Source organism: Raphanus sativus, chromosome 4 (assembly GCF_000801105.2).
Source record: "Raphanus sativus cultivar WK10039 chromosome 4, ASM80110v3, whole genome shotgun sequence".
Taxonomy (NCBI): domain Eukaryota; kingdom Viridiplantae; phylum Streptophyta; class Magnoliopsida; order Brassicales; family Brassicaceae; genus Raphanus; species Raphanus sativus.
The window spans coordinates 38953204-38979191 of NC_079514.1; the positions used below are offsets into that span (position 1 = coordinate 38953204).

The following is a 25988-nucleotide window of genomic DNA, read 5'->3' on the forward strand; positions in this document are numbered from 1 at the left end:
CCCCGGCGTATGCATTTAAGACAAACAAACATTGGTTTTCATATACCAGAAAGTTCCGAGTCAATCAGGTTTAGATATTGCTACAAAAATGCGTATTGAGACCCTCACCACCATCCAAAAAGAAACTCAAAAGGATTGAGGAGGACTAATGGAAGGTCTGATCATGGAAGGCATTTTCAGAAGTCTTTCTCTTTCCATCTTGTTCTTGAAAGAGTGCTTAGGTGTTATGGACATCTTGTTCATGGCGTAATCAACATCACCCTCCTCCTCTTCATCACTCTCCTCATCCCCGTTCACAATTATCTCAGCATCGTCCTCATCATCATCGTCATCTTCCTCATATGTCGGTCTCACCATCGACCAGTAGATGAAATTCGGGGAGATATAGCTTTAAGACAACGCACAAACAGATTCAATAAAGAGCACGAAACCAACATTTAAGATAACAATAAGCGGAAGTGTTCAAAGATAGTGAACCTGTTAGAGCTTTTCAGCAAGCAAGGGTCAAAGGGGAAGAATGTATCAAGCCTCTCACACCCGCCGAAAGCACGAGAAAGCTCAGACTCAAGTAAGTCATCAAAAATGAACGAGTCTGAGACTACGAACATGCCACCTGCTTTAGCTTGCTTAAGGAACTCTGCAACTACAGATGGAAGGCATACCTATTCTCCCAAAAAAAAAACAGAATTGGTTGCAAAAAGCTTATTATGCGTTTGATACTTTGGAACAGTTCCAAACAACACTTGTGCTTATAGGTAAAGTAATGGAGATTAAAGTATAAAGCTCACCATCAATGGATTTAGTTTGTGCATTAAGATTGACTCCAATGGTATAAGCTGGGACCGAAAGAGAGGAACGTTTAGGATGGATCTCATCCGGAAGCAGAGCACATACATGATCGCCTGTGTTGTTCACAGAACATAATCAGTTACGAGTTTAAAACAAATGCTAAAGAATATAATTGAGAGGATAAGACAGTAACGTTATGAACGTGGTAAAATTTTTGTTACCTGGCATCCGGAGTAGAAAATCTGATGTGCTTCAGGCCTAATATCATCATTGCAAGTTCTACAGTAATCCGCGCACACATCTACCAACCTAAAAGTATAAGACATCAAACGCAAAACAATCAGTGTTGCAACAAACTGAAAGCTTTTCAATCAAATTGTGACGTATTTAGCAATCGCTTTGAACCTTTTTAACATGGTAGCCACATAGGAAACAGGCAAAAACTTTCCACGAGCCAAGTAGCTAGCTAGATAAGCAACCGCACTCATCCTGTTGTAAAAAGGAACGGGGGAGAAACAAAACCACACCCAAGTTGTCATTAGAACAATAAATGAGTGTATATAATGCAGAGAATGAGAAACGTTTGACTAAGGAGAGGAGAAAGTGAAACAACTTGCCTAGTAGGTCGAGGCTTGTTGGTGGAGAGAAAAATGTCCATCAGCTTACTCGCAAATTTCACACCACAGTTTTCAGGATCCAGTGAACATGCATAGAACATCAGAAACTGCAGATGAGAATGCAAACGTGAGTCCGAAAATTAGCCATCTCATGTGGACTGTGAACCAGAGTTCGCTAAAAGTCTAGAATAATTAATAGTATTCCAGAAATATATTTAAAAGTGATACAGCTATGTGGCCTACCTGCGAAACTTTTGATTTGTATGTATTCAGAATGAAGTTCTCAAATGACCCGAAGAGCTTTTCAAACACCTACTCAAACCCCCACATTAAAACCAGAATCAGCAAAACAAAGATTCATGCGCACATGAAACAACAAAGCATAGATTTGGTGTCATACCTGATCCAAACGACCAGCAAGGTTACATGATTCAAGATGATCAAAAGATATGACCATCAATTTGTCCAAAGACTCGAAAACTACATTTCCACCCCATGTATTCTGATTCAGCGATCCCACTGGAAGCTGCATTAGATATACATCAAATCCCAAACTGTAATATAGTCAAAAAAAACACTAAGCGTTACCTCTTCTCCTTCATTCATAGTGTCTTCTTCAACTACATCTTCAAGTTCCATATCAAACATGCCTCTACTAGAGTCATCTTGCAGAATATGATCCCAATCAATCTCCAACTACAAGGATATAACACCAGCATACCAATCACTAACCAAGTTACTTAACGTCTTCACTTGTATAAATCATATTCTTTACTCACATCCAAATCTCTCAGCCTCTCCATCACCATCATAAAAATCATGCTGCCACCAACTTGCCCGATCGGGCTGCTCTCCAACTTGAATAAGTTCTCCACATACATCACTACCACCTGGAAGAGGATAAAACAGTTTATCGCAAGCACATATGAAATTAACCAAAGATAAAAAAAAAGACTCACATTGTCTTTTTTGTTCATTTTGGGCATCTGCTGAGCGAGCATGGGCAGTAATCTCGAGGGAGCAAGAGGAACCAAAAGAGAGATTTTGAGAAGGGCTTCGTGAACTCGAGAAAGAACGTCTATCTTCTGGTCGATAACACGGCGTTGCGAAAGTCTATCCATCACCCAACGCGGTGGCACGAAGTGGCCTATGAGCATATTCAGACAAGAGTCCAGATACTTCCCACTAGTAGCAGCCTGTTAATGAAAAAGACAAAAAAAAACAAAAAGAATTGTCTAGCTCCTCTTTGTAGATTAAATAATAGTACAAGCATGAGAGAGTCACTGTTTGAGTAGTTGTGTTACCAGTGATATGAGTAGGCCCACCAATGCATCCATGACATGAGGTTTGAGATCCCACAGTGACATTCCAAAAACCTGTAACATTAACAATTGGGATGAAACCTAGGTAAGAGGTGGGAGATGTAATAGAAACTTACCGAAGAAAGAAGCTTGCGATGGTGAGTGATATCTATGCAAGCCACAGAGCCTGATAAAGCATTCAAGATAGTCTGCAAAACAAAAAACAAAAGAAAAGGGAATTAATAAAAAAAAAAAGAATTGATTTTGTCTTAAAAAGAAAAAAGGAACACACCACAAGATCAGCCCACATAGCATGATCAGATCCTTTGCTGATCTGCATAGACTGAACGAGCTCATCGTAAATGTCTGATTCCCCCTGGTATGAATAAAACAACAACAGTCAGAAAGCATCAATCAAACGCATAAGCAAAGGAGAGAGAGAGAGAGAAGGAAAGAGACTCACATTCTGGACAGATGCAAGTGCGTTTCTCACGGTAAGCATCGTATACGTGTCGGAAAATTCGACGTTGCCAGCATCGTATAGGCTTGATGGATCAGTTAGAGCCTCTGATGCTCCCATCCTCTTAATGTACTCTTATGTGACTGGTGCTGCTACTACGTAAGAGTTTATGTTTATTGCACACCTACTCAAGATTAAAACACTCTTAACCAAAACGCTACACTAGAGTCAAAATCAAGAGTCAAAACAAAGGAGTGAAGGACAAAGACACTTCAAAACGTAGAAGAGAATCCGTCAGGCTTAGACTTTCCTAAAATCTAGCTTTCCACAGATCAAACCACCGTAAACACACAAAATCTAGTAACTGAAATTAGATGATTGATTCACCTTTGAAATGAAATGGAGCTTGGTACCGAATGCTAAGAGAGGGAGGGAGGCGGGGGAAGAGAAAACATAACAAACCCTTATAACTGAAACTATACTTATTTACGGAAACACCCCTTATTTATTTTTATTTATTTACGTAGTCCTTATTGTTTTAATCACTTGTGCATTTTAGGATTGGTTTTGTACAACTTAATAGAAGACCCTTTTAATTGCATTAGCCAATCTGGGAGCCGAAATTACAATAAAGATTTTGTGAATGAATATTTGAATTTAAGAACATCGGAAAAGTTACGCAAAAATAAAACTTTGGTAAATGTGATTAAACGGAACTGGATTAATATAGACAATGAATGTAAAAATTACAACTGATTGAATGATAATATATACGACTAGCATAAAGTATTCCAAGTGTTTAGTGTGTGAATGATGCTCACAAGTCTTCTATTCCGACTTTCCGAGCTTAACTCCTTCTTTATAAAGTTTGGATTGATTCTAAATACTATGTGTATCTCAGATGTACGTGACACACCAATTTCCTCAGATCATGTGTTGTTAGCTGACTGGTCTAACATTAACTTGACTCAGTCTTGGCTGATATGTGCTTAATTTTCGAAGCTTGTTACATCAAATTCAAAATAACTTGGACCAAATAGTTACACGATCGAAGGAACACAAGATATTGTCGAATTTATTTCGGATGGGCTTGCTACCTTGTGAAACTATAGTTCTGAACCTAATCTCTTCAGCTCCAAGTGGGGATTAAACAGTGTTGTTAAACCCGGACCAAACCGACGGTCGGACCGGGTTCAACCGTGAACCGGACACCAAGCCGAGTTGGGTTAATGCTAAAACCCAACTATAATTGAACCGGTTAGAAATCCATATTGAACCGTTAAAAACCCGGGAACCGACGACCCAACGAACCAGAAAAACCCTGGTTCGTAGAGAAAACAAAAAAAAATATATTAATAAAATAATTAGTTTTAAAAATGAAACAAAAATAGAGTTTGTAACCGGACTGTAATTCACAAGGTATTGCCATTTTGAAGTTTTTTTCTTTTTCAGTCTTTTACGTCTCTGCAAGACTGCAATTCACAAGATATTTTATACTTTTATGTCTTGATGTCTTTGCAAAACTTTTGCGATATACTAAGCAATAGAAAAAAATGATCAATAATTTTGATTTCCACCAAATTCAAATACAGAAAATCAACAACTGTCACAATGAAAATCAACAACCGTCACAACGATGCACTAATGTGTATAATTTTTTTCAAAGGTGATAAAAATTTATAGTGACCTGAAAAGTAAACTTTAAATGTGTTTTTTTCTATTGATTTAGATTTGAACTATTAGATTTTTAATTTTTGTTGTTACATTTCAGTTTGCTATTTTCTAAAAATATGCATATTATATACAAAATATTATTAAATTCAGTTTAATGCATCAAACCCGGTCGAACCCATTCGAACCAGGTCGAACCACATTAATCCATGACCCAAAATATTTCTGGTTCGGTCGTCGGTCCGGTTTTAAAAACACCGGGATTAAACGAAGGTGAAGTAAGCCCAAATTAAAATATCTTGAAATAATATCATACTTGATGTGGCCTTGGTGGACACATTCAATAAAATTTGGTCAATATAAAATCGTTTGGCCACAAAAAGCATGTGTAGCTTCCTAGTTCTCGTATCCTTAAACGAATTTTGAATTTTCTTTTGTAAAAAAAAAAATAGAAAAAGAGAAAGTGAAACTGGTTTTACAACGTGCAAATTTTGGAATCATATAAACATATGAGCGTTTCACAGCTAATACGCAAAATAGCCAAAAGAGAAAACAAGCTGGCACAGCCCCTTGGTTTTTTTTTATTTTTGAACTCAAAGATTCGTTGGCTCTCCGAGATCTAAGGCCTCTCTCCAAAACCAACGGCCCAGATTCGATCCAGCCCCTCTACAAGATATATATCACCCCCCAAAAAACAATCACTCTCTCCCCCCAAACGCAAACCAGAACAGAGAATAAAAAATATCTCCGGCGATTCTCTCGTCTCCCCCGACGGCTGTCGCTTCGTCAGAGTCGCCTTGAGATCCTGCATTCTCAATTAGGTCCGTCCCTTATACACTCTCTCTCCCTCCTTCATCGTCGTCGCTTCGTGGTTTTGAATCCGTATCTCGTTTTCGTCTTCCGATTTATAGATTTCGTTTTTTTTTTTCTGGAATTGGATAGCTCTTGATTTGGTGTTAAGAGTTATAGATCGAAATATTTGTTCCAACAAGGAATCATTAGCCTCTCAGACTTGATTAAGCATTGATTAAGGCTAAATTTAGCGTAAGCAATATGCTCAAATGTGAAACGTGAATGGTTCAGTGAGAAGAACCTTCGATTACGCTATATAGTTCACAAGCTTTCTCCAATGGTTTGGTTTCCCAAATCAGCCATGACCTGGTGTTTTTAACGTGGCAGCTAGTTTGTTTTTGTTTACTTGATGTTAACTTGTGATTTGCCGTCTTTGGGTAGTTGCTTGTATATATTTGATGCTCGGTGGGGTCGTTGTAAGAGAATGAGTGACAAGCACATACAAGCTGTATCGTATCTTGTAGTCTTTTTAAAAAAATGATTACTAGTTTGATTTCGCCTAACACTTGCTTTTCTGCTAGGATTTCTTTTTTTTTTTTTATGGCTTTGTCGTGGGGCCAGTTAGCCCTGTTATATTGTTTTATACGTGATTTGGATAATTATATTCCATAGCAATAACAAATAATAGACAAATGCTTTTTTAAGTAGTGAAGAAAATTTTGTACATTTATTTATATATGTTTAGCCTGTTGAAGAAGCTGACATAAGGTGTTTTTCAACTATTGTTTTTTCAGTTGAGTAAAAAAAGGTCTGCAAAATGGTTGCTCAGGGATTCACTGTGGATCTTAACAAGCCCCTTGTATTTCAGGTAACTACTACTGTTTCCTAAGGATTTACCCAAGATTTTCTGTTCTCGTATCTATAAACGCTATAATTAAAGTTTCTTGTTTCTACAGGTTGGCCATCTTGGTGAAGAGTACGAGGAGTGGGTTCACCAACCCATTGTTTCAAAGGAAGGCCCTCGGTTTTTCCACAGTGACTTTTGGGAGGTATTTAAGTTTCTTTCTCCCTTTTTAAAGTATCCATATACACTTTTTTCAATAAATAGGGCATGTCAGTCAATACCCCTCTCATCTCCATTCTCTGACATGTTTTCAATGGAACAGTTCTTGACCCTTACAAGATGGTGGGTGGTTCCTGTAATTTGGTTGCCAGTTTCACTCTGGTGCATCTCCATGTCAGTAAGCAGGGGCCTTTCACTTCCAGAAATCGTCCCATTGATACCCTTGGGAATATTCATCTGGACGTTTATTGAATATACTCTCCACCGGTTCCTTTTCCATATAAAGACCAAGAGTTACTGGTTCGTCACACAAACTCTACTTTTTTTTATATCAGTGTTACATTTTATGTAGATAGTACTCACTACGAATCCTCTTCAACTCGACGTGATCTAAATGTTACTGTGGAACCATTACAGGGGAAACACGGCACACTATCTTCTTCACGGATGCCATCACAAGCACCCCATGGACCACCTTCGGCTCGTCTTTCCTCCTACTGCAACAGCTATTTTATGCTTTCCTGTAAGCATTTGATCATCTACATTTCCCCCCACCATAATTCCTGTTTTCAGAAATAAACCTTGTCAACATCTTTTCTTGTGTCCCCAGTTCTGGAACCTTGTGAAGCTATTCACTACTCCTGCAGTCACACCAGCGTTGTTTGGAGGCGGCATGCTCGGGTACGTGATGTACGATGTTACTCACTACTACCTTCATCATGCCCAACCAACTAAAGCAGTGACCAAAAACCTCAAGGTAAAACAAGGCCAACTCTTTTCTCTTTTGTATCCAGTTCTAAGAACTTACTTAATCACACATTATCGGTTACAGAGAGTTTATGTTTCCTATTTTATATGACTTGTGCAGAAATACCATTTGAACCATCACTTCAGGATTCAGGACAAGGGTTTTGGTATAACATCGTCGCTATGGGACATAGTGTTTGGGACACTTCCCACCACAAAAGCCCCTAAAAGAGAGCAATAGTAGTGTACTAAAACGCAAAACGAAAAAGATTATTTGCAATACAGTTGAATCTTAAATTTATTAATCATCCCTCATGAGTTTTGAGATGTTTGTCTGGGGTTTCATTTGAACCACTGTCTTTGTAAATCAATGCTTTTATGTCATGTGTTTACTAGTTTTGGTGTGTTTCTCAGCGAAGCAATCAAAAATATCAACTAACATGTAATGTGTGTATTGGGTCTTATATCTTTTGAATCTTACTCATCAATTCTTTTCTTTTTCATGAAAAATTGCCTACTAACATTTGAACACAAACAAATATCAGATAATGATGATATTCTACAGATATCTTTTAACTTAAATATGTAGTAGAATAATATCATATAATTTGTGCTGAGAGTCTTCAAACTCTTGATGCTTCCTCTATTTGAAAAAAAAAAAAAAGAGAAAAAAAAAATTTATCGGGCTGGGCCTTTTTTTATCAAAAAAGATTAGGCTGGGCCTGTTTAAAAGATATAAATAAAACCAACACACTCGCCGACCCGCGTCAAGATCCTTTTTTCTGTTAAGCTTCTCTAATCGCTCCGCCTCTATCTATGGCTACGAGTTTCCCATTTATCTGACAAGTCGTTCGTAAATCGGAAGAATCCAATCCCCCCTGCCATGGCGGCTAATGATCCACCACACGAGCTCGCTTCCGGGAGCCCTTGCTGCCTCGCGGTACGTATTTTTTCCTCAATCGTATATTTTCTCATGGTGTTTATTGATTTTATTAAACAAATCCCCCCCCCCCCTTTGGACTGTATTTGCAGTGGCAAGGTAAGTACCAAGGCATGAAGAAGAGGCGTGACGCGTGTAAAGAAGCGATCGAAATTCTCCAGAAGGCCATGGGAATCGCTAATGATGAGAAAACCAATCTCCACAAAAGTAAGTGCTAATACTCTTCTCAACTTCTATTCGTATTGATTTTTGGATAGTTTTATTACTATAATTATCAATCTTAATGTCGTTTTTTAACTGGTCACTGCTTACTTGCTTATCTTAATTTTTACAGAGCTTAGGGAGATGGTGGATAATAACACGGACAGTAAGGAAAATGAATCATCTTTTGAGAAGGAGATCTCTGATTTAAAGTCTTTGCAACAAAAACTGGAGCAGAGTCTTCAAGCAAAAAGTGAAGAAATAAAATTTCTTCAGGATCAAACTTGTACCGGAGAAAAGGAGGTCGATGATCTGAAGAAGCTCCTTAAGAAAGAAACGTCAAGGGCAGATAGTTCTGAGGAAAAGAGGGAACAGATTTGTAAAGAATTGAACAAGACAAAGACTCTGCTGGTAAAATATAAGGATATCAAGCCACGCGGTGGTGAAATCGAAAAAGAAATAAGTCTGGTTAGAAACCTTCTTGCGAGCCAGAGGCAGGAGACAGAGTCAGAGAGGAAGAAAGCTGATCAGTATCTTTCCGAGTTGGAGGTGTTGAGAACTACGGCTCATAAGACTAGTTCTGATCTTGAGGGTGTAAAAAAGCAGCTTGAGTTTGAAAAACAAAAGACTTTGAGAGAGAGAAAACGTGCAGATATGGAGAGTGGAAAAGCTAGGGAACAGATGAAGCTAGCAGAAGGTTTGTCTAAGAAGTTCGAAATCACTAGAGCTAGAACTGAAGAGCTCAAGAAAGAAGTGGAGTTGCAGAGCGCAGGCAGCAAAGTTAAGTTCGCTGAAAACTCGGCAAAACTGGAAGAAAAGATAAGGCTCCTTGAGATGAATAAGAAAACAGCAACGGACTGGAAATCTCGTGCTGATGATCTGACTCACCAGTTACAAGAGTCACATTTAGTGGCTGAGGGTTTGAAAAAACAGCTGCAAGAGCTTTCACTCTCACAGAAATCTACCCAGATTCACTCAGTTTCTCCACAGAAAGCCAAAGATTTGGACAAGGCTAAAGTGAGGCTTCTGAAGAAAGAGCTAAAGTTTGAGAAAAAATGTGCAGAACACTCAAAAAGAGTGGCCGAGTTTGAAAAAATTCTAAGGGAATTTCAGGCCGAAGAGATAGGTGGGTTAAAACTTAAGCTTTGTAGTCTTACAAATCGCATGAGTCTACTGGGTGAGTATTTTTCAAGAGACATTGAAGGTACAACTGGTCTTGCAAAGGTTTGTTTACTTACTCTCTATGCTTCCTCCTCATCCAAATTTGAAAATTGGCTTGATGACAATAAATATGTTTTGATATTTGATACTTCCTTTGTTACCTGACAATAGGTTACATGATGGATCGATTGTCATTGACATGGTAACTAAACAATAAAACATTGTCTATATACGTCTTCTGTCTCTCTGAGAGAATATCCCTAGGTTTACACGCGTGGCTGTAACAATCTCGACTTAGTTCAGTTTGAAGTTATCTGAGTATGAGTATATTAGTCTGTTGAAGATGTTAGCGTCATTGAATCTGACTGTACTGGGCTAGAAGATTTTATCTGTTTTAGTCTTTGAAATAGTGGCCTCTATCATAACATGGATCACTCACAACAAAATATTGCTTTATACTTGGCTGTTTAGATCATTTTTATTCCTTACTAATCCTTTTTATATTTCATTTTATTGCTTGCAGGCGGAGGGTCGCATGAAAATGCAGATGCTAGAATCCCAGAACAACCGTAATGGCAAAAATCATTCTGACGCGAAGTGCCAGTTAGTAGCAAACTCTGGTTCTCAGGAGGAGGAGGAGGAGGCTCGCAGACTTTCTACTCAGTTTATTGCTAAATCCAAACATGGCGTGAGTGGATCTGTCTCAGGTACTATTTCTCAACTGGAGTCTCCTACTGGAGGTTCTAGAAAATTACAGACTTCTCGAGTAATTCCAGCAAGACATCTTTTTTCTGATAGGCAATTACTGGCCTCACAGGGAACAGAGCAGTTCACTATTACTACTTCAGCGGAAATAGCTAAAGATCGACCGGATATCCAACCAACAAAATCAAGTATGTTCCAGAGAATGGATACCAGGACAAAAGGAAATCCTTGTTTGGTGGCTAAAAACTATCTTCAGAGACGTCAGAGAGATAGTCAAGAGGTAGCTAATGAGCACTTTCGGAAAAGAAAAAGAATGCCAGAGACAGTTGAGTCCCGCAAGCACATGTGCCTCTCTACTGCTAAAGGACATGGATCGGTAGCATTGTTTCTTGAGAACGTTGTTGCTATAGATTATATGAAGTTGCTGGAGTTGGATAATCCAGAAGAAGAAAGTCATTACAAGATGGCAAGAGAATCTCTCTTGTCCCCTGATCTTCCCCAGGTAAACTTTCTAGGTGTTGATGTCGTGAATGAGGAAAAAATTCTTACTATGGTTACTAGTAATAGCGTGGATTTATGTGTCACCATAAATTCTAGTGAACCTCCTAGTCTCAACACTCGAAATGCTTCAGTGACAGTCAAAAGGCCACGTGAGTCAACAATGTTGCGTAGTCATATTCTTAAACACTTTGTTGTGTTTTCAAATATGGAAGACCAGAACAGTATCATCAAAATTTTCTATGCTGCAAACAATTGTATTCAGCGATGCCCATCAGCTACTAGAGCCCAGTGGGCAGTGCCATCGATCCTGTTCTCTTTGAAAATGGAAGAAAACCTTTCAGGGCGGTAAGTTGTTCTACTCTCTGATGCTTTTTCAGTGCACAATATCGATATATATTTACCTCTTTCAGTACCTTCAGTAAACTAGTACCTGGTCTCTAATATATGTTTTTTTTTTGTTTCCAGGGAAAGGGTATGTGTGTTCCTCTCCTTGCTGCTGCATAACTTCTCTACTGTTTTTTCGATGAAAATTGGGAACATTCTGGATGATGATTCTTGCTCCTGCCTGGATTCTTTGTGGAAGCAAATAGCTGGTGGTATGTCCTGAATCCATTTTCCTTTCCTTTTTTCCTTCTCAAAACGAAATATTCCAATCTGCGTTTGATTTGATATTTAAATTAACTAAACTTGGAATTTATTGTGTAGTTATGGCTGATACTGAAGGTGGAGGTATTATTTCTGAATTTTTGGAAGAGCTCCTTATTCTTCTTCAAGACCTCCTCTCCCAGCAGAGGGTATTGTATTCTGCTAGATCCTCAGAAACAACTGAATCTGATTTAAGCATCCCTGTGACGATGAACGGAGAAAATGCAACTCTCGTCAGCAGAATCGCTCTAATTGATCATTTGGTGGCTGGAAGTGCTATTTTGGCGGCAGTTTGTACTGCAGTCGACCGTGTTGGATTTATCTGTGAAGCTTCCTTTGAGATCCTGCGCAAGCAAAGTCATGAGGAAACCTCAGTGACACTGACCATTCTTCACGTTTTTGCTCACATTGCTGGAGAGAAACTGATGTCCTCCAGTGATCATGACATATCAAATGCAGTGTTGAAATCCATTGTGATGTTTCTAGAGGAGAAACATTTCGGTACTGTGGAGGGATACACTAAGTTGCACCCAGGCAAGAACAACTGTCTGTTCTCAGACAGGTCTTCCTCGCTGGAGGCTATTGCATCGATACTCATGGAAATTATTCCGGAGTTTGCTCAGTTCAGTACTTTGCATCAGAGCTTGACCGAGTTTAGGCCGGAACACAAAAAATTCCAATTAGTATTGGCCAGCGATCAAAGTGTTACTCTTTGTGACATTCTGTCATTGGTGGAGCTTATTGGTTGTTACACGGTATGTTTAAGTATTTTTCAACCTTGACGCATTGTTTTGCTAAGTTATGTTGTTTATTTTGATCTGATGTATAAATGCAGGAATGGGATTGGACTAGTGAGAACATTGTTGCTCCACTGCTTAAGATGTTGGAAATGCCATTGTCAATGAACTTTGCCGTTGCAGTCGTCTCCCTTCTTGGGCAACTTAGCAGGTAATGTTATAGCATTAGTTTGGCCCTTTATACAGGATCAATCTGATATCAATATATCCAACTCACTTTTTTTTTTCTTTGAATTTTGCAGTATTGGAGTGGATGCTGGTGGCTATGAAAACGAAGGAATCTCAAACATAAGGGAGAAACTGTCAGCGTTTCTGCAGTGTGAGACGACACTAAAAGCTGGTTTTGCAGTCCAGATAACAACTGTGTGCTCCCTCCTGAAAACGCTTGAGCTGGATATTTCAACGGTCTTTCAAGGCAAAACCATCATGCTTCCGGGATGTGGTGGCGATCAAAGCTTATCTGCTTCAGCCAATCTGGTCACCAAGTTGTTCTCTTTGTTGAGCGACGAACAGCGAGTTTTCACAACCGAGTTTTTACAATCCTCTGCTCTTCGATGATTCCTTAGTTCAAAAAAAATTGATCAAAATCAGTAAAGTTTTGGGTATGTGCTCTCATTGTTTGGTTCTTCATAGACACATGTCTTTTGTCTCTGGGATGCAGATGTATGTATGATGATCAGTTTCTGTTAAATAATTCAGTGCGTCTTCTTTTTCAATCCTAGACCCATTGACAAAATTGAGATCGTTTGAAATCAGAATCTTAAGCATACATTATATCTAATTCAGAAACAAATGTTAATAATCAAAGCAAAGCCAAACCAGATCACCATAAGTAAATATAACAAGACAGAAAACCACAATCTAGAATACATTCAACGACAAAAACCCAAAGCCATAAACACCTCTATATATAATTATTTTTATTTTATTGCATTTAACAGTCAAACGGTTTCCAACTCGATCAACCAATCTTTGTCGGAATACTCTGTTCATGCCTGAAGAAATTCTCAGGATCAAACTCACCCTTAATCTTAACCAACCTCTCGAAATTCCCCTTAAAATACTTAGCCCCCCACTCTCTAGCATCACCACCCTCTCCCTCGTTCGTCCCCAAATCAAGATCCCTGTAATTCACATACGCACGTCTCGGCTTCTTCGACGCATACTGCTCCATGTAGCTATACATCTCTCTCATCCACTCCATATGCCTCGCCTCGCTGGCCTTCCCATCTGACCAAGTCGATAGCCACTGGATCTTGAACAACGTCCCTTTCCTGTGAGGGAACGGTGTCTCTGACTCGGAGATCCTCGACATCATGCCACCGTAAGGGTTCCATATCGTTAACGGTGAGTCCTCTTGTAGAAGCTTCTTCCATAGTCCTTCTAAGCCTTCTACGGGGATCGGCTCTTCCACGAAGTCTGACTTGGCCTTGAAGTGGTTCTTGAAGAGTGATTTTCCGGCGAGTAGAGCCTCTGGTGGGGCGCTGTTTGGGAATCCAGCGATGTACATTACTGATTTGATCCAGCTCATTTCGATGCAGTCTTTCTTGGTTAGTCCTAGCTCAGGGAAGCTTTTCTGCATCACCTGTTGAAACAGATAGGGTTGAAATCGTCAAAGAAAATTCATTACTTGTGTTGCAAGAACTATAAAAAAAAACATATTTTCGGGAGTTTAAACTTAAAGGTAAGCATGAGGTTTTGGTTTATTTGGTTTAATTAATCGATTCGGTAGTTCGAGTTTTTTTGGCTAATTCGGTTCATCCAAGATCTCACTGAGAACCAAAAAAATCAGTTTAGTTTTTGGTTAGTTTGGTTTTCGAAATTTTTACTTTTGGTTTAAACTTGTTAAAAACTCATATTATTCGGTTAAATTTGGTTAATTGATTTAGTTTTTTTCTGGTTAATTTGATTAATTCGGTTTGGAATTTCCTTTTTTTTTAAAAGCAAACTGAGCTAGCCTGGACTATACCAAACCGAACTGATAACCAAAATACTTTTAAAAGCTTACCAAACTCATAAGCGAAACAAAATCACAAACCAAAGTTTTGGTTCGATTCGGTTTATCTGATTTGTGTATCAATCCCACGGCTACTAATTAGTACCATACGAAATACGAATTCAACCCCATGTTACCTGCATTAGCCGGTTCGAGTCGCCGAGAAACTGTCCTTGGTACGAAGTCGAGATAGTTCGGTTTCCGGTTTTACCCGCTGTCTGAATAATCACGCGAATGAAGAGATCTTCGTCGAGCTTGTCCGCGACTTGCTGCCACTTGTACAGAACTCTCGTCCCGTCTTGCTCTAGCGTCTTCGTGACTGTGAACACCGTTACAGTCGCAGGAACGGGAACTAGCTTGATCTTCCACGCGAGGATCACGCCGAAACTTCCGCCTCCAGCGCCGCGAATCGCCCAGAAGACGTCCTCTCCCATGGCGGCACGATCAAGAATCTTGCCGTTGGCGTCTATGATTCTTGCGTCGAGGACGTTGTCAGCGCCGAGACCGAACTTTCTCATCATGGAGCCGTAGGCTCCGCCGACTAAGTGGCCGCCGATGCCAAGGCTGGAGCATAAACCCGCCGGGAAACCATGGGTTTGGCTTTTCTCTTGGATCCTAATTGCAAAAGCGAGTAATTAACGAGTCATTAGTTAAGTAATGATTAACCTTATTCGGTTTGCTTTCACTTTGGTTTGGGTCCAAAAATGAACAAATAGGCGAATTGTTTTTTGTTAAAATAAAATTATTTCGTATAAGAGGTTCTGGACAAACATACTTCAATCTTTAGACCTAAAATAATAATTACTAATTGTGTCAAACGTAACTTGATCATGTGATCTCTAAACGTTTTCTATGATATTTTTCCAGTCGAGTTAACAAGAGACTAAAATATGATGTAAAAAATAAAAGAAGCTAATATATATATTTTTTATTTGAATGTAAAGCAGTGCCGGCAATAAATTAGGTTAAAATCGCTTTTTGGTTTATTATATGAAAAGCAAAAGCAAAACCTAGCAGAGTAAATCCTGAATGAATTTTTATCAAAGTAGCTTTTGAATACAAAACTAAAACTGAAGCTGATCTGATACAAAATGTACTTCGTAACAAAAAGTAATCCTCCAACCGACGTTTCTAGAGAATCTACTAAAACAAAGAAAACAAAATCATGTTCCCAAATGGCAATAGGCAGTAGCAAAGACCAACGTAGCTAATTTATTCTCTATAAAAAAGTTTTTTTTTGTTGGCTGAAAACGTCAAGCTTCTATTACTATTTGTAGTAAAAATATTACGACATTCTACCTAAAAATCAATAATATTATCAAAACAAATATTTTGTTTGGTAAAGGAATTTTTACATTACATCAACCTTTTTTTGTTTTGTCAAACAATTTATTTGGTGTCACGCTTCTGTTTTCCTTTCTCGTAAAAAACTCATGCATGGGACCAATAGTACAGATACAGTTCATGCGTAAGCGTTACCTGTAGTAAACCTCTCCGACAGTGGCACCGCGTGAGCCCACGCGCTGTTACTGTCCAAATCGACGTCGATCTGTCGAAACTTCGATAGATCAACGACCACAAAAGGCGTTACGTTCTCAGCGACAAACGAAAGCCCTTCATAGTCGTGGCCGCCGCTACGTAGGCGCATGTGAAGCTGGAGCTTCTTGGAACACACGACGGCTGCTTGGACGTGTGTCTCGTACAAAGGCTCGAATATGAACACAGGCTTCGGGTTTGACGGCGTCAAGTAACGGAGATTTTGTGCCGTCGATTCAAGCTCTTCTTTAAACAAAGTAGCGTTTTGGTCGGGTGAGAAAAACGACGCCCTTATAGGGAACGCCATGTCGGTGTTGTCGACGAGGCAATGTATGAAATCTTGTTGTAGTGTGGACGAGATGGTGTAACGGAAACTAAAAGTAGCGTCACAATAAACGCGACTGCGTTTCGGGTTGATATCGCAAACGCCATTTTGTCTTTAAAGGACTAGTGTGTGGTTTTTGTGTTTTGGTTGATGAGGTACCTGTTTGGGTTTAAATAGAAGGACGTTGATGTGTGCGTGAAACTGTGAATGTCTTACACGTAAGGTTGGTGTAATTATTACATCATGACTAAAATTTTCATTATATTATAATCTTCTCATTTATTATTCAAAACTGTTTTAACTTTTATTTTATTGCTTAACTTTTATCTTTGTATTTTTGACTATTTGAGAAAAGAGGATTTTCTTGGAGAAAATAATATGTCTCGCCAACCATAAACAATTAAAAGAAATCAGTTGTTAAAATATTTAAGTAATCAGGTCAGGCCTTGCATTTCTTTTTACTCAATCGCTACAATTTAAAACTTTTGATGTTTATATCTTTAGTAAACATATATCACTGTATCAGTTTTAAATGCATTGGTATAATGTATCTTTATTACAACTTGATTATATCAGACCATTTGTTACTTTGAAGTTTGAACTTATCATAAAGCAACTTTTTCCACATATCCAAATGAAATGTTTCGCTGACCAAAAGAAAACAGATGATATCTTTAAAAGTAACCTTGATCGTAATTAATGTATACAGGAGTGTACATTGATAACGAAACGTAAGTTTTGCGTGTGTATTTAGATGATTATATAAAGGGTGTGATTGGTATATTTCCAGCGTAATTAAGAGTAACATTGAATGGAGGAAAGAGAGTGAACAGAAAAAAGTGAAAAAAAGAGTAAATATTTACTCCACTCAAAACATGTGAGATAATTTTCCACCATTTTTAGCTGTATTCAGCTAATATATATTTTAGCCTGATTGGTTAATATTTAGCAAAAGCTGGAGTAAACAGTTTTACTCTAGAATGTTTACTCTAAAATGTCTATACAATCGTGTGATTAGATTTAATGAAGGAATTAATGAAAGTCGTTTGAAACTAAGGAACAATTTGTACCTTTAGGGATTAACAATGCTAATACGCAATAGTCCAAAGATACCGGCGCCACTTTCTTTACATTTCACATCCAAAGATGCCGACACCACCTATCTTCAGTAATTGTAGCGTGAAGGTAAACACATTTTATTGAATTGTATTTGTGATATTAACCTCCCCTGTTATTCGTCCATTTACACAAGTATTCATTTACACTATTTTATTGTTGTAGTCGTTTTATATTTCATTTGAGGTTTGACTAATCTGAAAATATACACATACATTACATAACACACGACCCCCCCACCCCACCCCCACCCCCACCCGGCTCTAATATTTTAGAAAGAGAAATCGTAAATCAGAAATTTAGTGCGATAAGAAGGTTGAGGAGAAGAATGAAGAAATGAGATATGTAGGTTACAAAGTTGTACGATGTAATGTCTGTTTCTTCATTTTAAAATCCTTTCTAGTATTTTACTAATTTTATTAATATTAATTTTGTAGTATTTATTTTGCCAATTATCTTCAAGAATCAAAACTGAAAACATCATTAAAGTGTAACCACCTAAAACTACTTATTGATTTTTTCCAATTATTTATTGGGTGGTTATTAGACAACTCAGTTTCGTATCCAAAAATTTATGTGTACATTATTATTTGGATACGTATAAGTTGCAATCTGGAAGTTTCTTTGTCGATGAGAGGATATTGCGATACATGATCTGATTGATGTTATTGCGAGCTGTGTAGCTTAAAAGCAACAAAGTGGCATTGTCTAAAGATTATGCAATAACATATATGACTTGAACTTGCTTCAAAGACTCAGTTTGTATCTACTTATATAGTTATATGACATATACATAATACTTGCTTCTATTATTTTCTACAATTTATCAAAACACGTCAGCTAGGAGTTTATAACGTTGCCGCATTTCCGAGTTTCCAGGTTTTTATATGCTTCCAGACGAAACTTATTTACTTTACGATAAATTTAGAGTTTCAATACTTTGATTTATGATAAATTTATGTTTTTAGCGAATAAAGTCACCAAAAATAGTCCACCTGGTGCCGTCAAAAAAAAAAAGTCCACCTGGTCAAAATAAAAAAGATCCGTTTACTTCACTTTAACCGCTTGCAAGCTACACCTCTTTGTCTGGGCCAAACTTAAAAGTTCCCTCGTTTTTCTTAGTTTTTAAAGTAAAATATTCACTCGTTTTCTTCTTGAATATAACTAATAAGTTAGGAACACATACTGTAAATAACCGTCTGAAAGGAATCCCAATGCTGACCACAAGTGCACTTGATCTTCGTAAAATGTTTTATTTTTCATTGGATGATTTGCCCTCTTTATATTCAATGCAATTCATATTTTAGGGATGTTGTACCCGTTTTTTTATTAACACTTGAGTAGGAAGTGCTAATAAGTCGAACATAAAATACACAAAATTTTCCACGTTGTTCTTAACTTGTTACACTTATGATCGCATAGTTTGGTTCAGTTGTTCGCAAGTTAACGTCGTGTTTTAGTCAAAAAAAAAAGTTAACTTCGTGTAAAATCTTTTTTTTTTGAATGAATGTAAATATTATTCAAATAAATCTAATAATTCTCAAAAAAAAAAATTATGTTAAGAACTTAATTAATTTTCTGTGTTAACGAAAAAGATAATTTCATCTATTTGTTGACAGAATAATAAGAGTGACATCGTCGATATTAATGGGTTTTCAGTTTAATTTCTCACAAGCTATATGTTGATATTTATTGTTGTGAGATAATTTTAAGAGATGTCTGGATTCGATTTAAATATCAATATTAGTTTTATTTGTTTATTGATAAACTCAACTTGAAGAAAGTTATAATATGAATGTCTTTACATGCATTCCACCATTTTAGTTTTTTTCATAGTTTCAGTTGGAATATCAATTAGGTTGTTAAACAGTAATCATGATTGTTATTTATACATTGGCAACATATTTAATTACTGTACTACTCCTTCCGTTTCTAATTGTAAGTAGTTTTGGTTAAAAGCGCGGATATTTAGAAAGTTGTTATTATTTTAAAAATATATCATTTAATCAATTGATTCAACCAATTATATAAAATTTAATATTATTTTATTGGTGACACAAAATCTAATAAATGACAAGTGCATTGAAATGTGTAAACTACTTATATTGTGAAACAAACATTTTTTTCTAGAACTACTTACAATTTGAAATAGAGGGAGTATTTATGTAATTATATTCCTTTATCTTTTGACAAGATTTATAAGTCTGACTGGTCAATTAAGGCCTCAACCATATTAAAGTGCATCGAAATCGAATTACAGTTATAAACATTAAAATTTTTGACACAAAAATTGGTAACAAAAAGTTTTCAATATCGCATTCACATGACGAATGTAGACCCGACAATTCGGTCAAGGCCACCTACCATGCCTACTACACATTCTTCATAGTTTCAGACGGGTTTGATTCCTGTGAAATGTTCAAGGATGTTTACATTAAATTTGAATATTGTAAACCTATACGTGGAGTTTCTTTTCTTTTTGATATGTTTCGGACTGAGCATTTTTTTTTTTTTTTTTGGTAAAATGTTAAATATTATTACCAATTTTCGAATTTTTGACAGAAGTTACAGTAGATAACTAGTAGCAGAAAATAAAAAAGCAACACCATACAAGCACACTACGAACAACAACAAAGGACCGGATCGAACAACAACGCAGCGCTCGCTGGTAAACGGAGTAATAGCGAGACGAGACCAAACCTTACACTCCAGAAGTAGATGAGAAGACCGTCTGGTTGCCGCGAGATACCGAGAGAAGGGCGCCCTCAAACCCTGAATACTACAGTTCCTACAGCTTCCAAACCGATAACAACCCAGAACGAACCAAAGTGAAGAATCTAACCACGAACCCAGAACAGACTTGATAAAAGACACCACCGGCGGTACGAGGAAGAGTCAAAGACTGACGATGCCGTCGTGCAGTAGTTAACGCTGGAGATTACCGCCTCCATTGCATTCTACTGGGACCGTATACACCCATTTAACCACAGACTCAAGAGAATATGGATCAGTAATCGCACAACTCCTCCGGAGGGGACAAAACCGACGTCAAACTCGTGAGCCGCTGACTAACTACCACTCCAAGTAACACATACGAACCGGAAGTAGCTGCTTAGCCAAGAACCAAACTGTTGAGATTATTGAGAAAGAGATGGCTCTGGTACAGGCCACAACCGTCAACGCCACAAGGATCTGAGCGGTGAAGGAAACACACGGAAACCCACACACTACGCGAGCCACAGGGAAGGTCGGAGAACAGACGGACGTCTCCACCATAGTCACCAACAAACCCCCGCGCAGCCACCGTCGGAGAACACAACGGAGGCGCCTCAAACCGAGTAGAGAGAGCTCGAGAAAAGCCAGATCGGCCTCACTCACGAAACCAAGATCCGGATAATCTGAGTTCCCCAACTCCACACGCAGCCGCACCCACCACCAGACGCCACACTGGAGGTTAGACAAGACAGACGAAGAGCTCCACGACGCTGCACGCACCACCATCTCAACGCATCTTGACAGGGTCTCGACAAAATCTCAGGAAGCTCCTATTTCAGACAAGGGTAGCACACAACGGAAGAAGAAGCCGTCCTCTAGCGATTTCCGCCGTCGAAACCCCTAGATCTATAGTCGGAGAACCAGATCTGAGACACCACCGAGATGCGCCCTCGCCGCAGAATACAGAGATAACGAAGAGAGAAACACAGAGAACTGGATTAAACGGGAGATAGCAACGGTCCGGCGGCCGCTCGACGGAGGCGGCGACCGCCGGAGGAGGAAATGACTGGAAACGACGACTTTTGACGAGAGAAAGGGGGGAGGAAAAGCCGTCAGGCGAATTGACCGTCAGGCGAATTGACCGTCAGGCGAATTTGTCTTATTATATACTAGAAGTTTTCAACTGACTGAGCATTTTTGTTATGAAAATAGTAGATTTTGGGTTCTTACGAACATGGTTCATAATCTTAAGATAAGAATTTTACCAAGGATTCCCTTTTTCGTGAAAATGTTCGTGTTTTATATGAAATATCAAGTCCCAAGCTGGAATCACAAATGAGATTTCAGATTTTTATGGGAGATGCTAGCACAAATAAGTTTCATTTCTTTTACATCTAAACCAAACAAAATTTCCTACGGTGCGAACTGAACCAAACTGCTTACAGTTTCAATTTAAATTCAGATCTATTCGTCACATAACCAAAAAGCAAAATAAATTGAGCCGAACTAAGAATATACCTAAAGGATTCAATATGGAATACATGCACTAGTTGCCCACATGACAAAATTTTATTTTAAAAAATAACAGTTACAAAATCATACTCCCTCTGTTTTTTAAAAATGTATGTTTTGGAGTTTTCACACATATTAAGAAAACACATTAATCATGCATTGTTTTTAGAAATTATCAAATTTCAAGGCTTTTTAACCAATAGTTTTTCAATAAATTCAATTAATTTTATTGAAATTTACAATTTTTATATAGAAAACATAAAACATACATCTTTTTGAAACAAATATTTTTTTCAGAACATGCATCTTTTAAAAACAGAGGGAGTAATAATTAAGTGAAAGATGATAATAAGCGTCGCTTAAAGGATAGCATAATTTAAATTCATGCGCGTTCTAACCAATATCATGTTTTTGTTTATACTAACAAGTAACACCTTTATAACACATTTTTTATAATCGTAAAAAATTATACTACTATTTATTTATAAAGTTTCACCACGTCATTTTTGCAACTACATATGCAAAATATGATTATTTAGCAAATTCCCCTTTTACTTTTATTGGCAACAATACGGATGAAGATAGGAAATCATGTAACTTTTTCAAAAGAAAAAAAAAATCTAATGGCTAGGAAATTGAAGTGAATTTTTGTATTAAACAAAAGTTATGAAAATTTCTTCAAACATGGGCTAATTTCAAAAACTAAAAACTGTTTTTGGTGGTTAAATGGGCCGTACCAAACCATTGTGGCTTAAGGAAATAAGATGAGAAGACTCGTGTCCGACTCCGATCCATTTATCCAAGATGACGAACACAGTGAACGGTTTCCTCTGTAGACTCATGTCCGATCCAAATCACATATGCTCTGTCCCATTCGATATAAGTAATAAGTTATGTATGTCTGTCAAGTAAGGAGAAAAATCATTTAAAGAAAAAGCTGGTGCTGATGATTATGAAGGTAGTTGTGGCAATTGGTAAAAAAAGGAGAAATAATACATGAGCAAGATGATCAAGGCCCCGAATGGAGATTAGGTCGTTGAGATAAAGCACATCGCAAGGGGCCTAATCATTATTAACAACATGTACATATTAATCTTAATAATTTTAATACTATTGGAAAAAAATTATTGGTCGTTTTCTTAACAAATATTTCAATAAATCTGTTAATATAAACAAAAAAATAAAGGAGAAAAGTGAGATTTTTTATCAAATGAATTTTTAAAAACACAAAAATACTCTAGTAACACATGTTTTCTTATTAATGAATTATTTTATATTACTAATACTACAAAAAAATTAAAAATAAATTATAATTAGGACGAACAACCAGTGATGATAGTTCTTATACATTCAACCAAAGCCAAGTTCATAATCCAGATAACTTCAAATTCAAGCGCAACGAAAAAAACACCGATCATGAAACATATTCCACAACAAAATAGCATGAAAATAAAACTACAATTCTACTAAGGGCTATAGGAGGGAGAGTGGAGATGGCAGGAGTCGTTAATAATAAAGTCTGTCAGAGGGTTCAATCTCTAAAAAATTGGAGGCTTTTGTCTTTCGTTTAAGAAAATGAAGTTTCCATCCATCTGGAATCGCATAGAATACACCTCGTAAACTCTCGTCTTTTGCAAGGAGTTCTATTGATTCCCAGTAAAGGGCACTCGCAATGACCATCCTCTGAACCTCCCCCACTCGCTTAACGAGATTAGCCATTTGATCTTCAATGGATGGTTTGATTCCACCACTTTGATTACTTACATTAGTCATTACGCTAGATTTAGATGCCATGTTGTGGTGAAAAATCTGAGTGTTAATCGAAATAGAAATTATCAGTTTACAAAGTATAGAGATAAGGATACATAGTTAGAGATAATGACATATATTATGCTTGTATATATCTTCTTTGATCCTAGTCCTTATCTACGTAGGACAAACTCATGTATATAAACGATACCTTGTATGTTAATAAGACACACAGTTCATCTTTATTATATGGTATCAGAGCAAAATCGATCTTTTACCTAAATTTTTTTTTTTTTCTATCAAATTTTTCTCTTCGTGTTTTTCATCTGAAACATGGAGTCTACTTCATCTTCTACTTCTACTCCTGTCGGCTCTCTCTTGTCCTCTTCTACTGGTTCTCTTACGACAACTACGGTGGGTACTACGCCGCCTTCTACTTCTCCTGATACTCCATACCATCTTCATCACTCCGACAATCCTGGTTCCCTTATCACACCTGTGATTCTCAAGGGGGACAATTATTCTGAATGGGCTACCGAGTTTTGGAACTCTCTCCAAGCTAAGCAAAAGATTGGCTTCATTGATGGTTCTATTCCAAAACCATTGACGAACCCAAATCTTGCTCGGTGGACTGCTGCTAATTCTATGATTGTGGGATGGATAAGAACCTCCATAGATCCTACCGTTCGTTCTACCGTGAGCCATGTTCCTGATGCTTATCTACTTTGGGAATCACTTAAGCGACGCTTCTCTGTTACTAATGGTGTCCGCAAGCATCTACTACAAGATGACATTACGAATTGCAAACAGAATGGGGATACTGTTTTGCAATATTATGGTCGTCTTTCTAAGCTATGGGAGGAATTGCAGAACTTCCAAACTACTCAGCCGTGTTCATGCGCTGCTTCTACTATCATTGAGAAAGAGAGAGAGGACGCCAGGGTTCACAAGTTTCTCTTTGGACTTGATAGTTCTCGGTTTGGTTCCATCCGTTCTCAAATCATTGACGAAGATCCGCTTCCTGATCTCAATTCTGTTTACTCTCGTGTTGTCCGGGCCGAACAGACTCTCGTTACTAACCGATCCTCAGAGTTAAAACAGGACATCATCGGTTTCTCTGTAAAAACAGAGTCTGCAATACTTCCTGCTTCTACTTCTACAAACCGGAACCGTGATCCAAATAGGTTCTGCACTCACTGCAATCGGAAGGGACACGAGTCTTCTGAGTGTTTTCTACTTCACGGTTATCCCGACTGGTACAATGAGCAACAACAACGATCAACTCAATTATCTGGACGAGGTTGTGGTGGCCGCTCAAACAGCTCTGCACGAGGTCGTGGTCGCTCCAATTCTCGTGCTCCAGCAGCTCCTTTCTCTGGCAATGTTACTGCATCCTCGGAACAGATAGCATCGCTCATTGCACTCCTACAGAATCAACAATCTCAACTCTCTACCGATACAATGTCTGGTAAAACAAAACTTACAGATGTTATTATTGACACTGGCGCCTCTCATCATATGACTGGCGATATACGATTGTTGCATAATATTCGTAGTATACTTCCTTCTTCGGTGAAGTTCCCGAATGGTCGTATCTCTAGTGCTACACACACGGGAACATTACGGCTCAGTGCCGATTATTCTTTGTTTGATGTTCTTTACATTCCTGATTTCGACTGCACCTTGATCTCAGTTTCTAAACTTCTCAGACAAACGGGTTGTATAGCTATCTTTACTGATACTATATGTGTTTTACAGGACCGTTTTACGAGGACCCTGATTGGAGCAGGTGAGGAACGAGAGGGTGTGTATTACTTTACGGGTGTCACGGTTGCTTGAGCTCATCGTACTAGCGCAGAGAAGTCTTCTTCTTCAGTCCTTTGGCATCGACGACTTGGACATCCTTCTTATCAAGTGTTGTCTTCTTTACCGGCTTTAGATAGTTTTCAGTTTGATTTTGATCACACAAGTCCGTGTGAAATTTGTTTTCGTGCTAAACAAACTCGTGACAGTTTTAAGGAAAGTTTTAATAAAGCTAAAGAACCATTTGCTCTTATTCATTGTGACGTCTGGGGTCCGTATCGTACTCCAGCTTCTTGTGGTGCTGTTTACTTTCTAACCATTGTTGACGATTTCTCAAGATCAGTTTGGATTCACTTAATGCTTGAAAAGTCTGAGGTTTCTAGTCTATTACAAAATTTCTGCGCTATGAGCATTCGACAGTTTGAAAAATTTGTCAAGATAGTACGAACTGATAACGGCACCGAGTTCATGGTTCTTAAACCCTATTTTCGTTCTCAAGGCATCCAACTTCAAACTTCCTGTGTTGACACGCCGCAACAAAATGGTCGCGTCGAAAGGAAACATAGACATATCCTTAATGTAGCACGTGCTTGCCTCTTTCAAGCTCGCCTTCCTGTCAGTTTTTGGGGTCAAAGTGTACTCACTGCGGCTCACCTTATTAATAGGACACCAACTCGACTTCTTCTGGGCAAATCTCCTTACGAAGTATTATTTGGATCACCTCCCAACTATGATTCTCTACGAGTCTTTGGTTGCTTGTGCTATGCACATGCTAGGTCTCGCTCCAAAGACAAGTTTGGTTCTCGTAGCCGTCGATGTTTATTTGTGGGTTACCCTTATGGGAAA

General features: G+C 38.1%; 4 protein-coding genes across 6 annotated transcripts; 2 read left to right on the forward strand and 2 right to left on the reverse strand.

Annotated features, from left to right (window-relative positions):
* Positions 1–14: 14 nt before the first annotated feature.
* On the reverse strand, positions 15–3654 carry LOC108851471 (uncharacterized). 3 transcript variants are annotated; one of them, XM_057009323.1, is made up of 15 exons: positions 3555–3654; positions 3171–3351; positions 3000–3083; positions 2845–2916; positions 2711–2782; positions 2186–2602; positions 1995–2102; positions 1807–1932; positions 1650–1718; positions 1407–1513; positions 1195–1278; positions 1011–1098; positions 789–902; positions 478–662; positions 15–388 (listed from the first exon to the last, which is right to left on the reverse strand). In XM_057009323.1, exons 2-15 carry the CDS (start codon positions 3285–3287, stop codon positions 127–129), a joined length of 1905 nt encoding a protein of 634 aa, XP_056865303.1. In that variant the 5' UTR covers positions 3288–3351; positions 3555–3654; the 3' UTR covers positions 15–126. The 3 variants fall into 3 exon arrangements, with proteins under 3 accessions (XP_056865303.1, XP_056865304.1, XP_056865305.1); XM_057009324.1 differs by having other exon boundaries at positions 3171–3322; positions 3555–3595; XM_057009325.1 differs by lacking the exon at positions 3555–3654 and having other exon boundaries at positions 2186–2296; positions 2366–2602; positions 3171–3472.
* Positions 3655–5500: 1846 nt separating this feature from the next.
* Positions 5501–7928, forward strand: LOC108849394 (dihydroceramide fatty acyl 2-hydroxylase FAH1). Its single transcript, XM_018622942.2, has 7 exons — positions 5501–5659; positions 6425–6498; positions 6587–6679; positions 6797–6993; positions 7111–7216; positions 7304–7450; positions 7562–7928. Exons 2-7 carry the CDS (start codon positions 6448–6450, stop codon positions 7679–7681), a joined length of 714 nt encoding a protein of 237 aa, XP_018478444.1. The 5' UTR covers positions 5501–5659; positions 6425–6447; the 3' UTR covers positions 7682–7928.
* Positions 7929–8199: 271 nt separating this feature from the next.
* LOC108850933 (uncharacterized) lies at positions 8200–13106 on the forward strand. The gene is made up of 8 exons (XM_018624384.2): positions 8200–8380; positions 8473–8587; positions 8715–9805; positions 10266–11293; positions 11414–11544; positions 11654–12348; positions 12429–12541; positions 12633–13106. Exons 1-8 carry the CDS (start codon positions 8324–8326, stop codon positions 12946–12948), a joined length of 3546 nt encoding a protein of 1181 aa, XP_018479886.1. The 5' UTR covers positions 8200–8323; the 3' UTR covers positions 12949–13106.
* Positions 13107–13168: 62 nt separating this feature from the next.
* Positions 13169–16364, reverse strand: LOC108854832 (berberine bridge enzyme-like 15). Its single transcript, XM_018628501.2, is given in 5 exon segments — positions 13169–13975; positions 14524–15001; positions 15866–15896; positions 15899–16285; positions 16288–16364. Coding segments are annotated over 5 exon segments (1587 nt in total). The 5' UTR covers positions 16355–16364; the 3' UTR covers positions 13169–13351.
* Between the last annotated feature and the right edge of the window lie 9624 nt (positions 16365–25988).